Source organism: Eptatretus burgeri, chromosome 2 (assembly GCF_056783735.1).
Source record: "Eptatretus burgeri isolate ZD-2024b chromosome 2, Ebu_testis_v1, whole genome shotgun sequence".
Lineage (NCBI taxonomy): Eukaryota > Metazoa > Chordata > Myxini > Myxiniformes > Myxinidae > Eptatretus > Eptatretus burgeri.
This window is the reverse complement of record NC_140962.1, coordinates 44,773,415-44,791,116: the sequence shown is the minus strand read 5'-3', so window position 1 is coordinate 44,791,116 and position 17,702 is coordinate 44,773,415. Positions and strand designations below refer to the sequence as shown.

Below are 17,702 nucleotides of genomic sequence, written 5' to 3'. Positions count from 1 at the left end.
TAACAAAAGAACTACAAAATACTAATAAGCCTACTGGTATCACACTATGAACCAGTAAACTCGGAAAAACTACAGGCTCATATTGTACTGGAAACACTCGGAAATATATGAAGACATAAATACTTCGAATGTTTCCTAACTTTTCCGAACATTCTCTTCCAAGTTCGGAGATGTTATATTAGGAGAGGTCAGGGAACATTAGAACTGTGATTACTTTCAAAGATTTCCGAGTTAGGAGTTAGGAAACATTAGAACTATTTATGTCTTCGTATATTTCCGAGTGTTTCAGTATAATATGAGCCTGTAGTTTTTCCGAGTTTACTGGTTCATAGTGTGATACCAGTCGGCTTATTAGTATTTTGTAGTTCTTTTGTTAAATTGTTAAACATAAATGTTTCCTATGGTAATGGTGTGCCGGCATAATGTGCAAAATTATGCCAATTGTGTATTTTTGGTCTACTGTAATGTTTTGCCCTTTTTAGAGCTCACTTTTGGGGGTTCTGGTAGGGCCAATGCAGCAGACAATTTGTCTGGTAATGGACATTTTACACTCTGTGGGATGTATATATGAATTTTAAAACTGGTTTTATCTCGTACTCCAATGTTTGAGCTCGCCCTTTTTGGGGGCCCTTGTTGGGGCTTCTGGGGGCCTTTTTCAGTAGTGCAGGCATGTCTGTCACATGTGGTTTTGTTGTAAGGTTGGTCATATGCATCATATGGAAGTGATACCAACTGGTACTTCCAATGTTTGATGTAGCCAATTTTAAGGACCCCTTTGGAGGGTCACCAGGGTCCTTACGCAGTGGGTGGTACCCGGCAGAAATAACTTTTATATGTCTTTTGATACTACATTCATGCCCTTGTGCTCAGATATTAGTACCTCGTTCGTTTGAGCTTCTGGGCCCTGGGCTCCCGGTCTATACCTTTAATATTAAAAATGTAGTAGTTAACCTCCGCCATCTTCGAAGATGGATGGAGGTTACTGGTTTCACCCCTTTGTTTGTTTGTTTATTTGTGAACAGTATTACGGAAAAACTCTTCGATGGATTTCGACGAAACTTGGTGTGGGGGTGAGGTATGGTCCAAGGATCATGCCATTAAATTTTTGGACTTGGTCCTCCCCCCCCAAAAAAAAAATTGTTAGAGAAATTTTTTTTTGCATTTCTACATGTTATAAGTGATTTCCAACCCCCCACAAATTTTTTTTAACCGCCCCCAAAAAAATTTTTTTTTTTGCATTTTTACATATTTTAAGTGATTTCCAACCCCCCCCCCCAAAAAATATTGTTTGAGAAAAAGTTTTTTTGCATTTCTACATGTTTTAAGTGATTTCCAACCCCCCCCCCAAAAAAAATTGTTAGAGAAAAAAAAATTCTTGCAATTTTTTTTTTCAACAAAATTTCTATTTATTTATTTATTTATTTTACATTTTTACATGTTTTAAGTGATTTCCAACCCCCCTCCCCCCAAAAAAATGTTGGAGAAAAGAACTATAACTCTCAACACTGTTGACATCATATTTAATGAATAAGATATAAGGTTCACTTGAGTGACCCAGCAGTATTGGTGGCGGAGGTTTTGCACTCTCCCGAGTGCTCCCCCTCCTGTTGAATCTGTTAATGCAAAAAAGTATATAAGATATCGATGGTAATGTTTTTTCTACTAATTAAATGAGTCATTATTCAACTGAAGATTTTGAAGATTATGAGAGTGATTATGATACCGAGAGTTTGTGTTCAAACGATAGTTATGAATGTAGTTTTATAGATGATTGTGAAAGTACCGAAGATGATACCGAGAGTTTGTGTTCAAACTACAGTTATGATACTGAGTTTGTGTTCAAACATTAGTTATAAAAGTAGTTTTATAGATTATTGTGAAAGTACCGAAGATGATACCAAAGATGAATTTCAGTTTAAGTAAAGTTTTACTTTATAAGTATGCCAGATTTTGAGCCTCTTCAATTCCCTGATTCTCCATATGACAAATTTGAGAATTGTCCTGCATGTGATAGAGTGGGATTAAACACAGAGTCAAAAGCCAAAAAAACAATGTATATTCTGTGATTATTGTCGAATTAATGATAATAAAAAATATAAAAAGGAATATCATTCTTTTAGATTTACACCAAAAATGAATTACTTTACAAGATTGATTAGAGAAATGAATGTAAAGTATGAGGGCGATCACCCACCTTTTCTAACAATGGAAGAAACTGAACCTATTAGAGAAATGTTCAAAGGATTGTTGTTATATATTATTCACAATTGTCATTTTCAGGGAAATATCAACACAAGATATTGTATAAATAAAATAATGGATTATCTTGAAATTAAACCTGAACTTAGGATAAAATATAGTTTCTAAAAAAGCCAATAATAAATTAAATGACCTGTTTTCCCAATATATAAATAAGTGATTTTTTTGCCCATTTGGGAAAATAAGATAAAATTTAACAACCATAAAAATCTTCCAAATTCATTAAGATGTCTCAGTTGGTTCAAGTGGATGCGGAAAAACCTGCTTACTTTTGAAGATGCTTCTGACTCCCAACTTTTTAGATTATGATAATTTAATAATTTTCACAAAGTCGAGTTTTCAATTTTCAAATAATTTACAGACATGAAATATGTTGCTTTTTTTACTAATTTAATGACTAGGGGTCCATTCCAGTGGTTATCCTTTCATTTTGTGGTCATCTTCAATGTGACAACCAAGATGGCCACCAACAGCCATATTGAATATATGAATATTTCACATCTTCCAAACCAGTTAAGTTAGGATGACGTTTAAGGTATTGTTTTCAAGTAATTATATGGCGGGAAATTCATTCCAGTTGTAACTTGTCGACTTGGAGGACATCTTCACTGTGAAATCCAAAATGGCCGCCAGTGACCATCTTGGAAATTTTTCAAAAATACTTAAATCTTGAGTAAATTAACATACAGGCATGAATTATGAAGTGTCTTTTTGACTCCAAATTAATTCCAGGTGTTACTTGCCCATTTTGAGGTCATTGTCAGACCTGAAAATATGATCTAGGTTGTTTTTGTGTCCTTTTTATGGTCATTTTTGCAGCGCATTCATCATTCAGCTCATGCCTTTCATCATTAATCTTATTGTTGGTGATGTACTTGAGCCAGCAGCGATGATGGTATCATATCTCAGCTGCAAATGGGTCAGGTGTGGTGTCAATCAGTTTGAAAATGCAATCTCTCATGTCCATGTCATATAGTAACACCGTATGCTCTTTAAACACGTTCCAAGCCTTTTCTTGATTTCGAAGATACAAAGTTTGAAGACCCTTCAACCCTGGCCATGAATTGAGGTGAGTCCAAGAGGAGTTCTCGAATAATACGATTTATTGAAGCAGCACAACGCATGCATGCGGAATGTGAAGCAACGATCCCAGTGGGCCTCCGAATCACATTAAAGTTCATATTACAAGCTTGCACTTATATATCCTAAGGCTAGGTGGAGTTACAAAGGAGAACTGAGTGTGGACTTAAAGAAAAATATGCAAGTGGGCTCTTGTCCCCCCCTCCCTACACCCAAGGGGAAGTTGGAACATTCAATCCTCAGACCTTGGAACCTAGCATCTTTCTGACAGCATTCCCCCCCACCTCCCTGGTGCATGTTCAGGAGAAGCAAAAGCCTTTGATAATGTATAAACAGTTTGCCAGACTGCTTGCCCAAGGTTATACTCTAAGGCTTGTTTACAGAAAGGGAAAGTGTTAGAAGTGCTTGCTTGTAACACATTTTAAAGCAAAGGCATGGAAAACACATTTTGAAGCAGCCAGAACAATGGTTTGAATCATGACAAATGATTAATGCAATTACTGAATATGGATTAGATGTTTAAATATGGATCTAATTTGGCCAATCAATAGTCACACATGACACAAAGTATTTAATTTTTGTCTTCAGGACGCATGCACCAGACACATAAGTTTTTATCATGTAGATGCCCTATACTCGAACATAGACGTTTCTGCGAAGGAACGAGAAGGGGATCAGCAGCAGCAGGTTTCGGGGTCTCAGACGCAGACGTCAATTCACTGCACACACAGGAAAAAAAACAACAAGGTATTGAGTTCATGTGTGGTGGTAACAACCTGCAAACACAAGATCAATTGAGGAAATCCAAACCCAATAAAGCAGCAGGGTTGATCAAAGAGGCAAATGCAGACACAACAAATGAAGTTCAATAGGCAAAATTTTGCACCTCCAATTATGCATAAAAATGATTAAGTGTAAAGAAAACATGACACCAACAGACTTAACAAAATAAAATAGTGAGCTGGAACGAGTGTGAACAAATAAGCAGGAACTGTTCTCCAAGCACAAATAGCAGAAAAGGACAGAGCAAAACAAGGCCAACTCAGTATTTAAAGACTGCCTGGAGAACTGCAACTGTCGGGGTTACCTGCTTTGTTCACTATTTGCATATTTTCGCTTTGCAGCTTGCTGGAGCTTTCTCTTGCTTGAAATAGACAGGCAACATTCCTTGTGCATGCAAAGACCTTTGTGTCCCTTTTCCCAGTAGACACACTTGTACACCATGCCAAACCTATCGAGCCCCCTCCAATTCGCTGCTTTTTCACGCAAGCTTTGCCACTTTTCACTGGAAATCCCATCAAGTGAGTTTTCCTGATCAATATGATCACCACATTGCAAGACACATTAAGGAGGGGAGTTGCTACTTCTGCTACTGGTTGATTCTTCAGACATGTTTGTCTGAACTCAGTTAATTCTGTTACTCAACAGTTGGGATGTGATGTGACGACTGATCAGTTGTCGTGGCAGTCGGTGGTCTTTTGCTCGCAGAAATCCAATGATCCTGTGACAAAATAAAGAGCATAATTACGATAATAGTAAAAAGCTACATTTCGGAAGGTGGGACATACTCAAATATTCAATATGGCCGTTGGCAGCCATCTTGAATTTCATGTTAAAGATTACTGCAAAATGAGAAAATAACCACTGAAATGGAATCCTAGTCATTAAATTAGTAAAAAAAACGACACTTATTTCATGTCTAAATTATTTTACTCAAGAGTTATGTAATTGTGTAATTTCCAAGATGGCCGCCAGTGGCCATTTTGGATTTTGCCCTCTCGTGGAGTTAGCCCACACTTTTGGGAAGGGCATAGTAGCTCACTTTTTTCTAAATACCCCAAAGTACCAAAATCCATCCTCAAACGAACTTATGCTCTCCATGGTCACGGGAGTCCTGGATATGACCCGACTAATACTGATCACATGTCGCCTTCCACAAATTCAATTGTGATATAACAAAGGCACCCACGACATCATTAAAAAAAAATCGCATTCTCCGTGAGGAGGACTTGTCGTGTGCCAAGTCTCGACAATCAGAAAAACAGACCTGGTAGGCTCTCATATGCAGTCAAAGTGACGTTTTGGAGAAGTTACTCCAACTTTAGTTTTGTATATAGTGGGTGCGAACAAATGTTCTTTTTCTTCCCACACCATCCCAATAGAGAGTGATTGCATACTCTCTGATAAACATGACAGTAAAATTGTTTCCTCATCAAGACATCTCGGTAAAGACTTTCCAACAACCACTTCAGTTTTGAAGTTGCTCATGCTTGCATGCACACAACTTTGTGTATATCCCTCACCTTATGTTCTTTATTTTGGGAGAATTAATCATGAGATTTTGATTTTGACGATCTTTTGGTAATTGCTGTAAAATCAAAAGTTATTTGGATTCCACTCACCATCCTACTATCCTCCCCTTCCCACCTCCCCAATTGCTGGTGTTTCTGCATCTGTGTACGCTGAGATGTAAAAAATAATTTTGTCCAATGTGTTGACGCACAAGTCTGTGTTGACACGAAACGGAGCTTTCCCTGCCCTTTCCCATTTAAAAAAAAATCGACGACTTAATTTTTCTTCATCCATCTTTAATCCACTTGCAGAAGGACTCAAAAGTGCTGCACAGGTTTGAAGCAGACCATGACCGGCACATCACTCGTGATGATCACTGCAGCTTGAGCAAAGACTTCTTGCTTGCCATGCAGTTCCAGTGAGGAACGAGGTGATCTTCAGGGTGCTTCCGGTATGTATTTTTAACCATGACTGTTCATTCGGTACATTGCACCGAATATATTTAAAATGAAATAAAATTCAAAATCCTTCCTGTTTATCCAAATATTCGTTGAAGCTTGCAACATTTTCATTCATTTGTATACTTTTGGTGAACGTTCCCCCCTCCTTTGTGAAGGAAACGCTCTCCTTGTGTTGAGGAATTGATGTAACATCCCAGTTCACTGCAATCCTCAATCTCTTTTAAACCAGATAATGTGCTGTTAGACAATTGGTTGAAAGCAGTGGTGTACCTAATTTTTGCATTTTTAGCGTTTTTTTTGGAACTTTACTGCTCTTGTAAGTTTCCATACTGTGATTGCTTTGTCAACATAAACCCAGTGAGCTCATGAATGTCTTTCAGGGTGGGTTGCTCATTTTTGGTGGTCTGCTATCCAATATCCAATTGACACCTCAAGACAATAGGGAAAGGGCATGATGGAAGGTAACGGTGGGGAGGAGTAAGTTGTGAGTGGGGTGAGATCAATTCATTTTATTTGATGAAAATATCACTCAGTTGTATTCGGAAGTATTTTCTGCACAGGGCTTTCAAGAATAAAGCGAAAAGCTGTATCCATTGGATAAGTTGTAGACTGGCCATTTGTGAAAATGACCAAACCTGGACATTGTTCTCACCTTGCAAATGAGATTGAATGTCACTCATCAGCAGACTACCATCTGACTCATTGTCAAGAGCCACTGTCATTGTCGATACGAAATAGCAGAATGAAGCGTTCTGTGAAACGAATATCTGGTTTATCAGTGTCAGCCTGGATTGAGAGATCTGTCAAGTTGAAATGGAGGAGGAGGACCACAAGAAGAATCGTGAAATTTCTCGGTCTTGAATTTTTGATATCAAGTGACATCAAATTATCGTAAACTTGGAAAAGTACCAGTCCCCAATGACTGGAAAAGTTTAAGTTAATCTCACAATTTAAATTATTCCATGGACTTCAAAAGGTTAATTGTGTTGCACTCTTGGTTGCCCACAGAGCCAAACCTCTGAGATACTTCTCCTACCCACTGCTAAATGGTGGCAGTGTACTGTCATTTCAAAAGTGAATGTTGAGCTTTTCAAACAGACCGCAGGAAACGGCCACCAAAAACAGGTGACAGACTTAGAGATTGACAGATGAACACATGAACACATGAACACATGAACAGACACCACGGTTCGCAATATAAAATAGAAAATTCTGAAGACGACAGTGGTTCACGAGCGGTATTTGACGATGTAGATTGTTTCAGAAGTCAATGATGAGACAATGTGATAATTTTCGACCAAGTTATAAAAATGATCAACATGATGTGGTACGAGTGACAGGTTATTCGGTGTAAAATGTCAAAAACCCGGTTTCGTTCAACAACTTTCAAAACTTGACCTTTGCATAAACTTTAACGGTCACAAAACAATGTTGTGGACATTAAAATAAGGAAACAGGATACGTGCTATAGCTTATTGGAGTTAGTTCGTCTTAGAAGGTTGAAAACCCGGTTTGATTCCCACAACATTGAAAATTTGACCTTTGTGGCTTTTAAAGGTCAAACATCAAGGATTATACCTTTGGTGCAAAACTTCCTCTGGAACATTCCAGGAACAATATAACGTCATTGAGGCTATATGGCATTTCGCACTTCTCGGATTATCCATACTTTGATGAAATCAGCGAAAAAACAAACTAGAAGGGGGTGCCATGGGCAAGGTGTTTGAGATGGAGCAAAATGGTTTCAAGATTTTAGGTGGGGATTGACCTCAAGATTATGCATAAAAAATATTGTCATCCCAGCTCTCAAAGTTTGGGCGGTCATATGATTTTTATGTCAAAATTCGCAATTTTCTGAGTTTTTTACCTTGTGACCTTGACATTGGGACGAAAACGAAAAATCAGACGACAAGTTTGAGGTAATTCATTTTGCGATTCAAACATCAAAGAACCCATTCCATGCAGTAAATTCCCGAGGAGAAGATAGATTTTTCATCCAACTACCCCCACCAAAATAGCCATTTTTGGGGCGTGGCTCTGCCCACAATGGGCGTCGCACGTCCTCATCCAGGAAAACATGAGACATTGATATGGAACACACAACCAAGTTTCATCAAGGTTGGATCAAAGTCCACGGAGTTATGCTCTGGACAGCCAGACACACAAACATAACGAATATAGTGGTAACTCTGGCTGGCACTTGTCAACCAATGACTTCCCTTCCGAGGAACTTCAACATAGAAAGAGACCATTCGGCCCATCGGGTTGTGTGCAGTCAAGGCCCATGGAAGAGGGAGAACACTGAGCAGATGAGGACGCAATAGGACAAAAGGAACAGTACGGAGGAAGCGGTTGGTGGGGGTGGGGTTGGACGACACCAACAGCAAGGTTGAAGGACATAATAGTAGACATGTACAAACAACGGGTTGGACAGGATGTTTCTCTCTCTCACTCTCTCACTCTCACTCTCACTCTCACTCTCACTCTCACTCTCACTCTCTCTCTCTCTCTCTCTCTCTCTCACTCTCACTCTCACTCTCACTCTCACTCTCACTCTCACTCTCACTCTCACTCTCACTCTCACTCTCACCTCACCTCACCTCTCACTCTCACTCTCTCTCTCTCTCTCTCTCTCTCTACACACTCTCTCACTGTCTCTCTCTCTCACTGTCTCTCTCTCTCTCTCTCTCTCTCACTATCTCTCACTCTCTCTCACTCACTTTCTCTCCCTCTCTCACTGTCTCTCTTTCTCTCTCTCTCTCTCTCTCTCTCTCTCTCTCTCTCACACTGTCTCTCTCTCACTGTCTCTCTCTCTCTCTCACTGTCTCTCTCTCTCACTGTCTCTCTCTCTCACTGTCTCTCTCTCTCACTGTCTCACACACTCTCTCTCTCTCTCTCTCTCTCTCACTGTCTCACACACTCTCTCTCTCTCTCTCACTGTCTCACACACTCTCTCTCTCTCTCTCTCTCACTGTCACACACTCTCTCTCTCTCTCTCTCTCTCTCACTGTCTCACACACTCTCTCTCTCTCTCTCTCACTGTCTCACACACTCTCTCTCTCTCTCTCACTGTCTCACACACTCTCTCTCTCTCTCTCACTGTCTCACACACTCTCTCTCTCTCTCACTGTCTCACACACTCTCTCTCTCTCTCTCAATACGTATATGTATGTATACACGTATGCATATATATATGTATGTATAACGTTGTAAAAAATATGTAATAATGAAGCCGTTATGCCAAAGAAAAAAAAAAAAAAAACTAATTATCAATATGTAAGCGATGTAATAATAATATGTGTGTATAAGCAGTGTATGCGCGTAATAATAATAATAAGCAAATTAATAATAATAATAATAAACGTGTGTGTAATATGTAAACGTGTAAAAAATATGTAATAATAAGCGTATGCTTTGCATATGCATGTAAACGTGCGTAATAATGTGTAATAAGCTTTGATGATGTAATAATAATAAACGATATGCGCATGTATAATAATAATAATAAACAGTGTAAATAATAATAATAATAATATGGCGATGTCGCGCGTAATAATATGTATGTGTAAATAATAATAATAAACGTGTACGTATGTGATGTATGCGTAAACGTGTAATAATAATAATAATAATAAGCAGTGTAATATAATATGTAATAATAATAGCATAATAAGCGATGTAAATAATAATAATAATAATATGTATATAATAATAATAATAAGCATTAATAAAAAATAATAATAATAATAATAATATGTATAAACGTGTAAAATAAATAATATGTATGTATAATAATAAGCAGTATAAAAATAATATGTATATGTAATAAGCGATGTAAACAATATGTATATGTGTGTATATATATATGTAAGCGTGTAACGCATAATATGTATATGTATAATAACAACAAGCAATTAAAAGCGTGTAAATAATAATAATATTAAAAGAAGCAAATTGTGCCAAAAAAACCAAATAGCCAATAATAATATGTAAGCGTGTAAAAAAAATAATATGTATATATATATGTGTATGTGCTGTAAGCGATGGCGTAATAATATGTAAAGCCAATATGTATATGTAATAATAAACGTTGAAAATAATAATGGCGATTAATGAAAATATAGTATGGCGATGTCGCATAATAATATATGCATGTATGTAAATATATATAAGCAATCGCATCTCTCTCATGTATAAAATATATATATATGTATGTAAGCAGTGTCTTTGCGTATAATAAGCGTGTAAAATAATAATAATAATAAACGTGTGTAATAATAATATAATAATAAACGTTAATAAATAAATAATAATAATAAACGTGTAAATAATATGTGTGTAAGCAGTAAATAATAATAATAAGCGATGTAAATATAATATATGTCAGCGATGTCTTTTGCATGTAAATATATATGTCGGCGATAATAATAATGAAATCAAATAATAATAAACGTGTAAAAAAATATATAATATGTATATGCTTGATGTAAATAAAATAATAATATGTGTAAACAGTGTAAGTAAAATAATAATAATAATAAACTGATTAATAAATAATAATATGTATGTAAAGGCGATTAATGAAAAAATTATGTGAAAGTAATGTAAGCGATCAATAGAAAAATATGTGTATGTAAGCGTGTAAGCATTAATAATAATAATAAGCTTGATGGAAAAAATATGTGTATAATGAAACGTGTAAATAATAATAATAATGAGCAAGTGTAAAATAATAGTAATAATAAACGTGTAAATAATAATAATAATAATAAGCGATGTAAATATGTATAATAATAAGCGTGTAAAATAATAATGTAAACGTGTAAATATATAATATGTGTAAGCGATTAATGAAATATATGTAAACAGTGTAAATATAATAATGTAATAATAAACGTTAGTAAAAAAGGCAATATGTGTAAGCGTTAATAAAATAATATTAATAATAAACGGTGTAAAAAATATGTAATAAGCTTGATGTAAAATAATAATAATAAGCGATGTAAATATGGCATGTATAAGCAGTGTCGCGTAATAATAAACGTGTAAGTAATAATAATAATAAACGTGTAAATAATAATATCAATAATAAACGGTGTAAGCGTATGTGTGTGGCGTTCATAGCGTGTAAATATGTAAATGAGTGTAAAATAATAATAATAATGTAAACGTTAATAGAATAATAATAATGCGTGATGTCATGAATAATATGGTGTAAACGTGTAATAATAATAATAATAAGCAGTGTGAAATAACTAATAGTATAAGAAACGTGTAAGATATGTATGTATGGCAGATAATAAGACCAATAATAAGCGTTAATGAATATGTGTGTGTAAACGTAAGAATTATGTGTAATAGTAAGCGTTGTAAGAATAATAATAATAATAAAACGTGTAAAATAATATGTGGTGTGCTTGATGTGTGATATGGAATAAATATGTCTTGCATTATTAAAATAAGGCAAATAATGGCGTTAATGCTTGATGTGTCTTACAATGAAGCAGGTAATATGTCTAGACCAATATGTGCGTGTAATGGAGCAGACAATGTGAATAATAACGTTATGTACAAGGCAGATATTAATGAATATGTCTGATGGGTAGTAAAATAGATAATAATAGATATGGTGATAAAACCAGACAATATGGAGCCAATAACGTGATATTGCGACAGAATAATAATAATGAATAATAACGTGTAATGTAGACAAATATGTAGATATATGTGATGTGGGCAGATATGCTTGAAGATATGTAATAACGTTAATGGAACTTGGGCAATGTAACGAACCAATAGCATTAATGAAGGCGGGCATTAACGAATATGTGGCGATGTGGTACCGAATAATATGTAGATAATAACGTGTAAGAACAGACAATGTGATGTGAGTAATAATAGCGGTATAACATGTATGTAGGAATATGCGTGATGGAAACAGACAATATGTAGACAATAGCAACGTGTGCGACAATAATATGAATATATGTCTAATATGGTGTAAAACGAATATGTAACGAATATGTGATGCGACGAATAATAATATGACAATATGCGCCGATTGAAAATCCAAAATAGAGCAATATGTCATAGTATGTGATATTAATGCATGACAGTGTACGGAATATATGACAATAGTGTAACGAGCAGCGTTAATAGACCAATAATAGGTGGTAAACGCGACAGATATGTAGACAATAATAACAATGGAACAGGCAATAATAGAATAATGTGATTGTAAGAACGAGCAGGTGTGCCGAATATATGCCGTGGAAAGACAGACGTGTAGATATGTGGTGATGGAACGAATATGTAGGCATATGTGACGTGTGGAGCAGGCAATATGTAGATATTGTGCGTTATTAAAGGCAGGCGTTAATAGTAGATATGTGATGTAAGACAGAGCAGATTATGTAGGCAGGCAATAATAACGTGTAAAATAGGCAGTGTATGAGCAATATGTCAGGTGTAAGAGGAACAGATGTATGTAGATCGTATGTGATTTAGGCGTGTGAGCTATATGCGTGTAAAACAGGCATTAACGCGAAATAATAACGTGTAAAACGAGCGCGTGTAGCAGGCAATAGCGATAATAGGCTCTCTCTTGATCTCCCGCTTCAGCTCTCTCTCTGATATTAAAACAGGCAATCATGTGAAATATATGTAACGTGTAAGAGCAAATATGTGATATGGCTGGGTATACTCTCCCGGCCTACGCAAATCTCTCTGTCTCCCATGCGCTCTCTCTGTCTCCCGCTCTCACTCTCTGTTTCTCTCTGTCTCCCGCACTCACTCTCTCTTCGCTCTCTCTGTCTCCCCCCCCGCTCACTCTCTCTCTCGCTTCGTTTCTCTGTCTCCCGCTCGCTCTCTCTCGCTCTCTCTCGCTCTCTCTGTCTCCCGCTCGCTCTCTCTCGCTCTCTCTGTCTCCCGCTCGCTCTCTCTCGCTCTCTCTGTCTCCCGCTCGCTCTCTCTCGCTCTCTCTGTCTCCCGCTCGCTCTCTCTCGCTCTCTCTGTCTCCCGCTCGCTCTCTCTCGCTCTCTGTCTCCCGCTCACTCTCTCTCGCTCTCTCTGTCTCCCGCTCACTCTCTCTCGCTCTCTCTGTCTCCCGCTCACTCTCTCTCGCTCTCTCTGTCTCCCGCTCACTCTCTCTCGCTCTCTCTGTCTCCCGCTCACTCTCTCGCTCTCTCTGTCTCCCGCTCACTCTCTCGCTCTCTCTGTCTCCCGCTCACTCTCTCGCTCTCTCTGTCTCTCGCTCTCTCTGTCTCCCGCTCACTCTCTCGCTCTCGCTGTCTCCCGCTCACTCTCTCGCTGTCTCCCGCTCACTCTCTCGCTGTCTCCCGCTCACTCTCCCGCTGTCTCCCGCTCACTCTCCCGCTGTCTCCCGCTCACTCTCCCGCTGTCTCCCGCTCACTCTCCCGCTCACTCTCCCGCTCACTCTCCCGCTCACTCTCCCGCTGTCTCCCGCTCACTCTCCCGCTGTCTCCCGCTGTCTCCCGCTGTCTCCCGCTGTCTCCCGCTGTCTCCCGCTGTCTCCCGCTGTCTCCCGCTGTCTCCCGCTGTCTCCCGCTCACTCTCCCGCTCACTCTCCCGCTGTCTCCCGCTCACTCTCCCGCTGTCTCCCGCTCACTCTCCCGCTCACTCTCCCGCTCACTCTCCCGCTTGTCTCTCACAGGCTCTCCCGCAGTTTTCTCCTTGTCTCCTGGGCTCTCACAGGGCTTCGCTTCCCGCAGGCTCCCGCTGCCTCAAGCTCGCTCTCCCGCTTGTCTCAAGCTCGCTCTACACTTCCCGCTGTTTTCCCGCCTGCCTCGCTTCTCCTGGGCTGCCTTCATTGTCTCCCGCTTCGCTTCTCCCACATGTCTCCCGCTCATTTCTCCTGTCTTCCCCGCTTCGCTTCTCCCGGCTTGTCTCCCGCTTCGCTTCTCCTCTGTCTCCCGCTGCTTCTCCCGCTTGTCTCTCCGCTGCTTCTCCTTGCTTGTCTCCCTGGGCTCGCTCTCCATGGTACCTTCCCGCTGCTTTCCTGGCTTGTCTCATTAAGCCTCATGATCTCTGCTGTTCTCCATATACTTACATATTTCATTTGTCTCATTATTATTTGTCTCCTTACATGGCTTCTCCTATTTGTCTCCTATTATTTCCTTGTTTATCTCATTATTTCCTATTTGTCTCTCTGGCTGTCTCCTATTTGTCTCTTACAGTTTCTCCCATATCTCTATTATTTCTCCATTTGTCTTCATACTTTCTCTATTTGTCTCTCTCGCTATTTCATGGTTCCTCTCATTTTCCTATTTGTCTTCATTATTTTCTTATACTCGCTCATGGTCAAGGACTTGGCTATTTTCCTGTTTGTCTCTAGCTTGGCTTCTCCTATTTGTCTCCCCTGGCTACTTATTTGTCTCTCTGGCTATTTCTCTGTTTTGTCTCCCTTACAGCTCTCTCCTTGTTTGTCTCCCAAGGCTATTTTCCTATTTGTTCTCGCTATTTCTCTCTGTTTGTCTTCTCCTTGGCTATTCATTTGTCTCTCATTAGCTTTCATATTCTCTCTGCTATTTTTCATTTGTCTCTGGCTATCTGGCTTGTTTGTCTCTGGCTATCTTTCATGGTACTCGGGCTCTCTGTTTGTCTCTCATTGCTCTCATATCTCTCCTTGGCTGGGCTTTCTCGCTGTCTCTCAGCTGCTCTCTCTGTCTCTCGCTCGCTCTCTCAAGGCTGTCTATAGAGGTTCTGTCATTTGTCTTCCTGGCTGCTCTTTGTCTTCTCACAGCTTCATATCTCTCCTTGGGCTGCTTTTCATATGTCTCTGGCTATTAATCTCCATTGGCTTGTCTCTCAAGTTTTTTTTGCCTCTCGGCTTATAGCCTTCTGGCTGCTCTCTCAAGCTTTCTCCCCCGCTGCTTTCAGCAGGGCTCACAGCTTTCATACCTCTCAAGGCTCTCTCTCTCTCTCTCTCTCTCTCTCTCTCTCGTTCTCTCGTTTCTCTCTCTCTCTCTCTCTCTCTGCTCTCTCTCTCTCTCGTTGTCTCTTCGCCACTTTCGTTGTCTCCCGCTCACTCTCTCTCTCTCTCTCTGTCTCCGCTCACTCTCTCTCTCTCTCTCTCTGTCTCCCGTTTCACTCTCTCTCTCTCTCCCCGTCACTTTCTCTCTGTTCTCTCCGTTTCTCTCTCTCTCGTCTCCCGCTCACTTTCTCTCTCTCTCTGTCTCCCCGCTCACTTTCTCTCTCCCCCCTCTCTTTCTCTCTGTCTCCCGCTCACTCTCTCTCTCTGTCTCCCGCTCACTCTCTCTCTCTCTCTCTCTGTCTCCCGGCTCACTTTCTCTCTCTCTGTCTCCCGCTCACTCTCTCTCTCTCTCTCTGTCTCCCCGTCTCTCTCTCTCTCTCTCTCTCTGTCTCTGTCTCTGTCTCTGTCTCTGTCTCTGTCTCTGTCTCTGTCTCTGTCTCTGTCTCTCTCTCTCGCTGTCTCCCGCTCACTGTCTCTCTCTCTCGCTGTCTCCCGCTCACTCTCTCTCTCTCTCGCTGTCTCCCGCTCACTCTCTCGCTGTCTCGCTGTCTCCCGCTCACTCTCTCTCTCTCTCGCTGTCTCCCGCTCACTCTCTCGCTGTCTCCCGCTCACTCTCTCTCTCTCTCGCTGTCTCCCGCTCACTCTCTCTCTCTCTCTCGCTGTCTCCCGCTCACTCTCTCTCTCTCTCTCTCGCTGTCTCCCGCTCACTCTCTCTCTCGCTGTCTCCCGCTCACTCTCTCTCTCTCGCTGTCTCCCGCTCACTCTCTCTCTCTCGCTGTCTCCCGCTCACTCTCTCTCTCTCGCTGTCTCCCGCTCACTCTCTCTCTCTCGCTGTCTCCCGCTCACTCTCTCTCTCGCTGTCTCCCGCTCACTCTCTCTCTCTCGCTGTCTCCCGCTCACTCTCTCTCTCTCGGTGTCTCCCGCTTTCACTCTCTCTCTCTCTCGCTGTCTCCCCGTTTCACTTTCTCTCTCTCGCTGTCTCCCCGCTTCACTCTCTCTCGCTGTCTCCCCGCTCACTCTCTCTCGGCTGTCTCCGGGCTCACTTTCTCTCTCGCTGTCTCCCGCTCACTCTCTCTCTCTCGCTGTCTCACGCTCACTCTCTCTCTCTCTCACTGCCTCACTGTCCCTCTCTCTCTCACTGTCTCACACTCTCTCTCTCTCTCTCACTGTCTCACACTCTCTCTCTCACTTGTCTCACACTTCTCTCTCTCTCTCTCACTGTCTCACACTCTCTCTCTCTCTCTCTCACCACCACACTTTCTCTCTCACTGTCTCACACTCTCTCTCTCTCTCACTGTCTCACACTCTCTCTCTCTCACTGCCCCACACTCTCTCTCTCTCTCACTGTCTCACTCTCTCTTCTCTGTCTCCCCGCTCACTCTCTCTCTCACTGTCTCACACACTCTCTCACTCACTCTCTCTCACTCACTCTCTCTCTCTCTCACACTCGCTGTCTCCTGGCCACTCTCTCGCTGTCTCCGCTCACTCTCTCGCTGTCTCCCGCTCACTTCTCGCTGTCTCCCGCTCACACTCAAGTCTCCTCGGCTCACTCTCTCACCCCGCTCACTCTCTCGCTGTCTCCCCGCCACTCTCTCGCTGTCTCCCGCTCGCTCTCTCGCTGTCTCCCGCTCACTTCGCTGTCTCCCGCTCACTCTCTTCAAGCAGCCCCCGCCACTCTCTGCCTCCCGCCTCACTCTCTCGCTGTCTCCCGCTCACTTTCTCGCTGTCTCCCGCCTCACTTCTGTCTCTCACTCTCTCGCTGTCTCCCGCCTCACTTTCTCTGCTCCCCGCTCACTCTCTGTCTCCCGCTCGCTCTCTCGCTGTCTCCCGCTCACTTCTGCCTCAAGCCACTACACCTCCCGCTCACTTTCAAGCTGCCTCCGCTTACTCTCTGTCTCCCGCTTCACTCTCTCGGGCTGTCTCCCCGCCACTTCGGCTGTCTCTCTGCCACTTCGCTGTCTCCGCTTCACTTCGCTGCCCCGCTCACTTCTTCTGTCTCCCGCTCACTCTCTCGTCTCCCGCTTCAATCTCGCTGTCTCCCGCCTCACCTCGCTGTCTCCCGCTTCTCACTTTCTCGCTGTCTCCGCTCACTCTCTCGCTGTCTCCCCGCTCACTCTTTCTGTCTCCCGCTCACGCTCTCTTCTGTCTTCCCGCCTTCACGCTCTCTGTCTCCCCCGCTCTCTCTCTCTCTCTGTCTCCCGCTCACTCTCTCTCTCTCTCTCTGTCTCCGCTCACTCTCTCTCTCTCTGTCTCCCGCCTCACTCTTCTCTGTCTCCCGCTCACTCTTCTCTCTGTCTCCCGCTCTCTCTCTCTGTCTCGCGCTCACTTCTCTCTCTCTCTCTCTCTCTTCTCGCTCACTCTCTCTCTCTCTCTCTCTCTCACTCTCTCTCTCTCTCGCTTCTCTCTCTTTCTCTCTCTCCGTTTCACGCTTCTCTCTCTCTCTCTCCGCTCTCTCTCTGTCTCCCCGCTTCTCTCTTTCTGTCTCCCGCTCACGCTCTCTGTCTCCCGCTCTCTCTCTGTCTCCGCTCACTCTCTCTCTCTCTGTCTCCCCGTCACTTCTCTCTCTCTGTCTCCCGCTTCACTCTCTCTCTCCGTCTCTCGCTCACTCTCACTTTCTC

The 17,702-nt window shown here is 41.6% G+C and overlaps 1 protein-coding gene across 2 annotated transcripts in view; it reads left to right on the top strand.

The window, feature by feature from the left end:
• Positions 1 to 17,702, top strand: part of LOC147031944 (uncharacterized) — a 50,453-nt gene that overhangs the window by 4,602 nt on the left and 28,149 nt on the right. The window contains exons 2-3 of one of the 2 annotated variants that reach the window (XM_085869185.1): positions 5,943 to 6,082; positions 6,473 to 6,553. In XM_085869185.1, the coding sequence (XP_085725311.1) occupies positions 6,544 to 6,553 (10 nt within the window). In that variant the 5' untranslated portion in view covers positions 5,943 to 6,082; positions 6,473 to 6,543. The remainder of the gene's footprint in view (positions 1 to 5,942; positions 6,083 to 6,472; positions 6,554 to 17,702) is intronic. The other variant, XM_085869187.1, reaches the window with a different exon arrangement.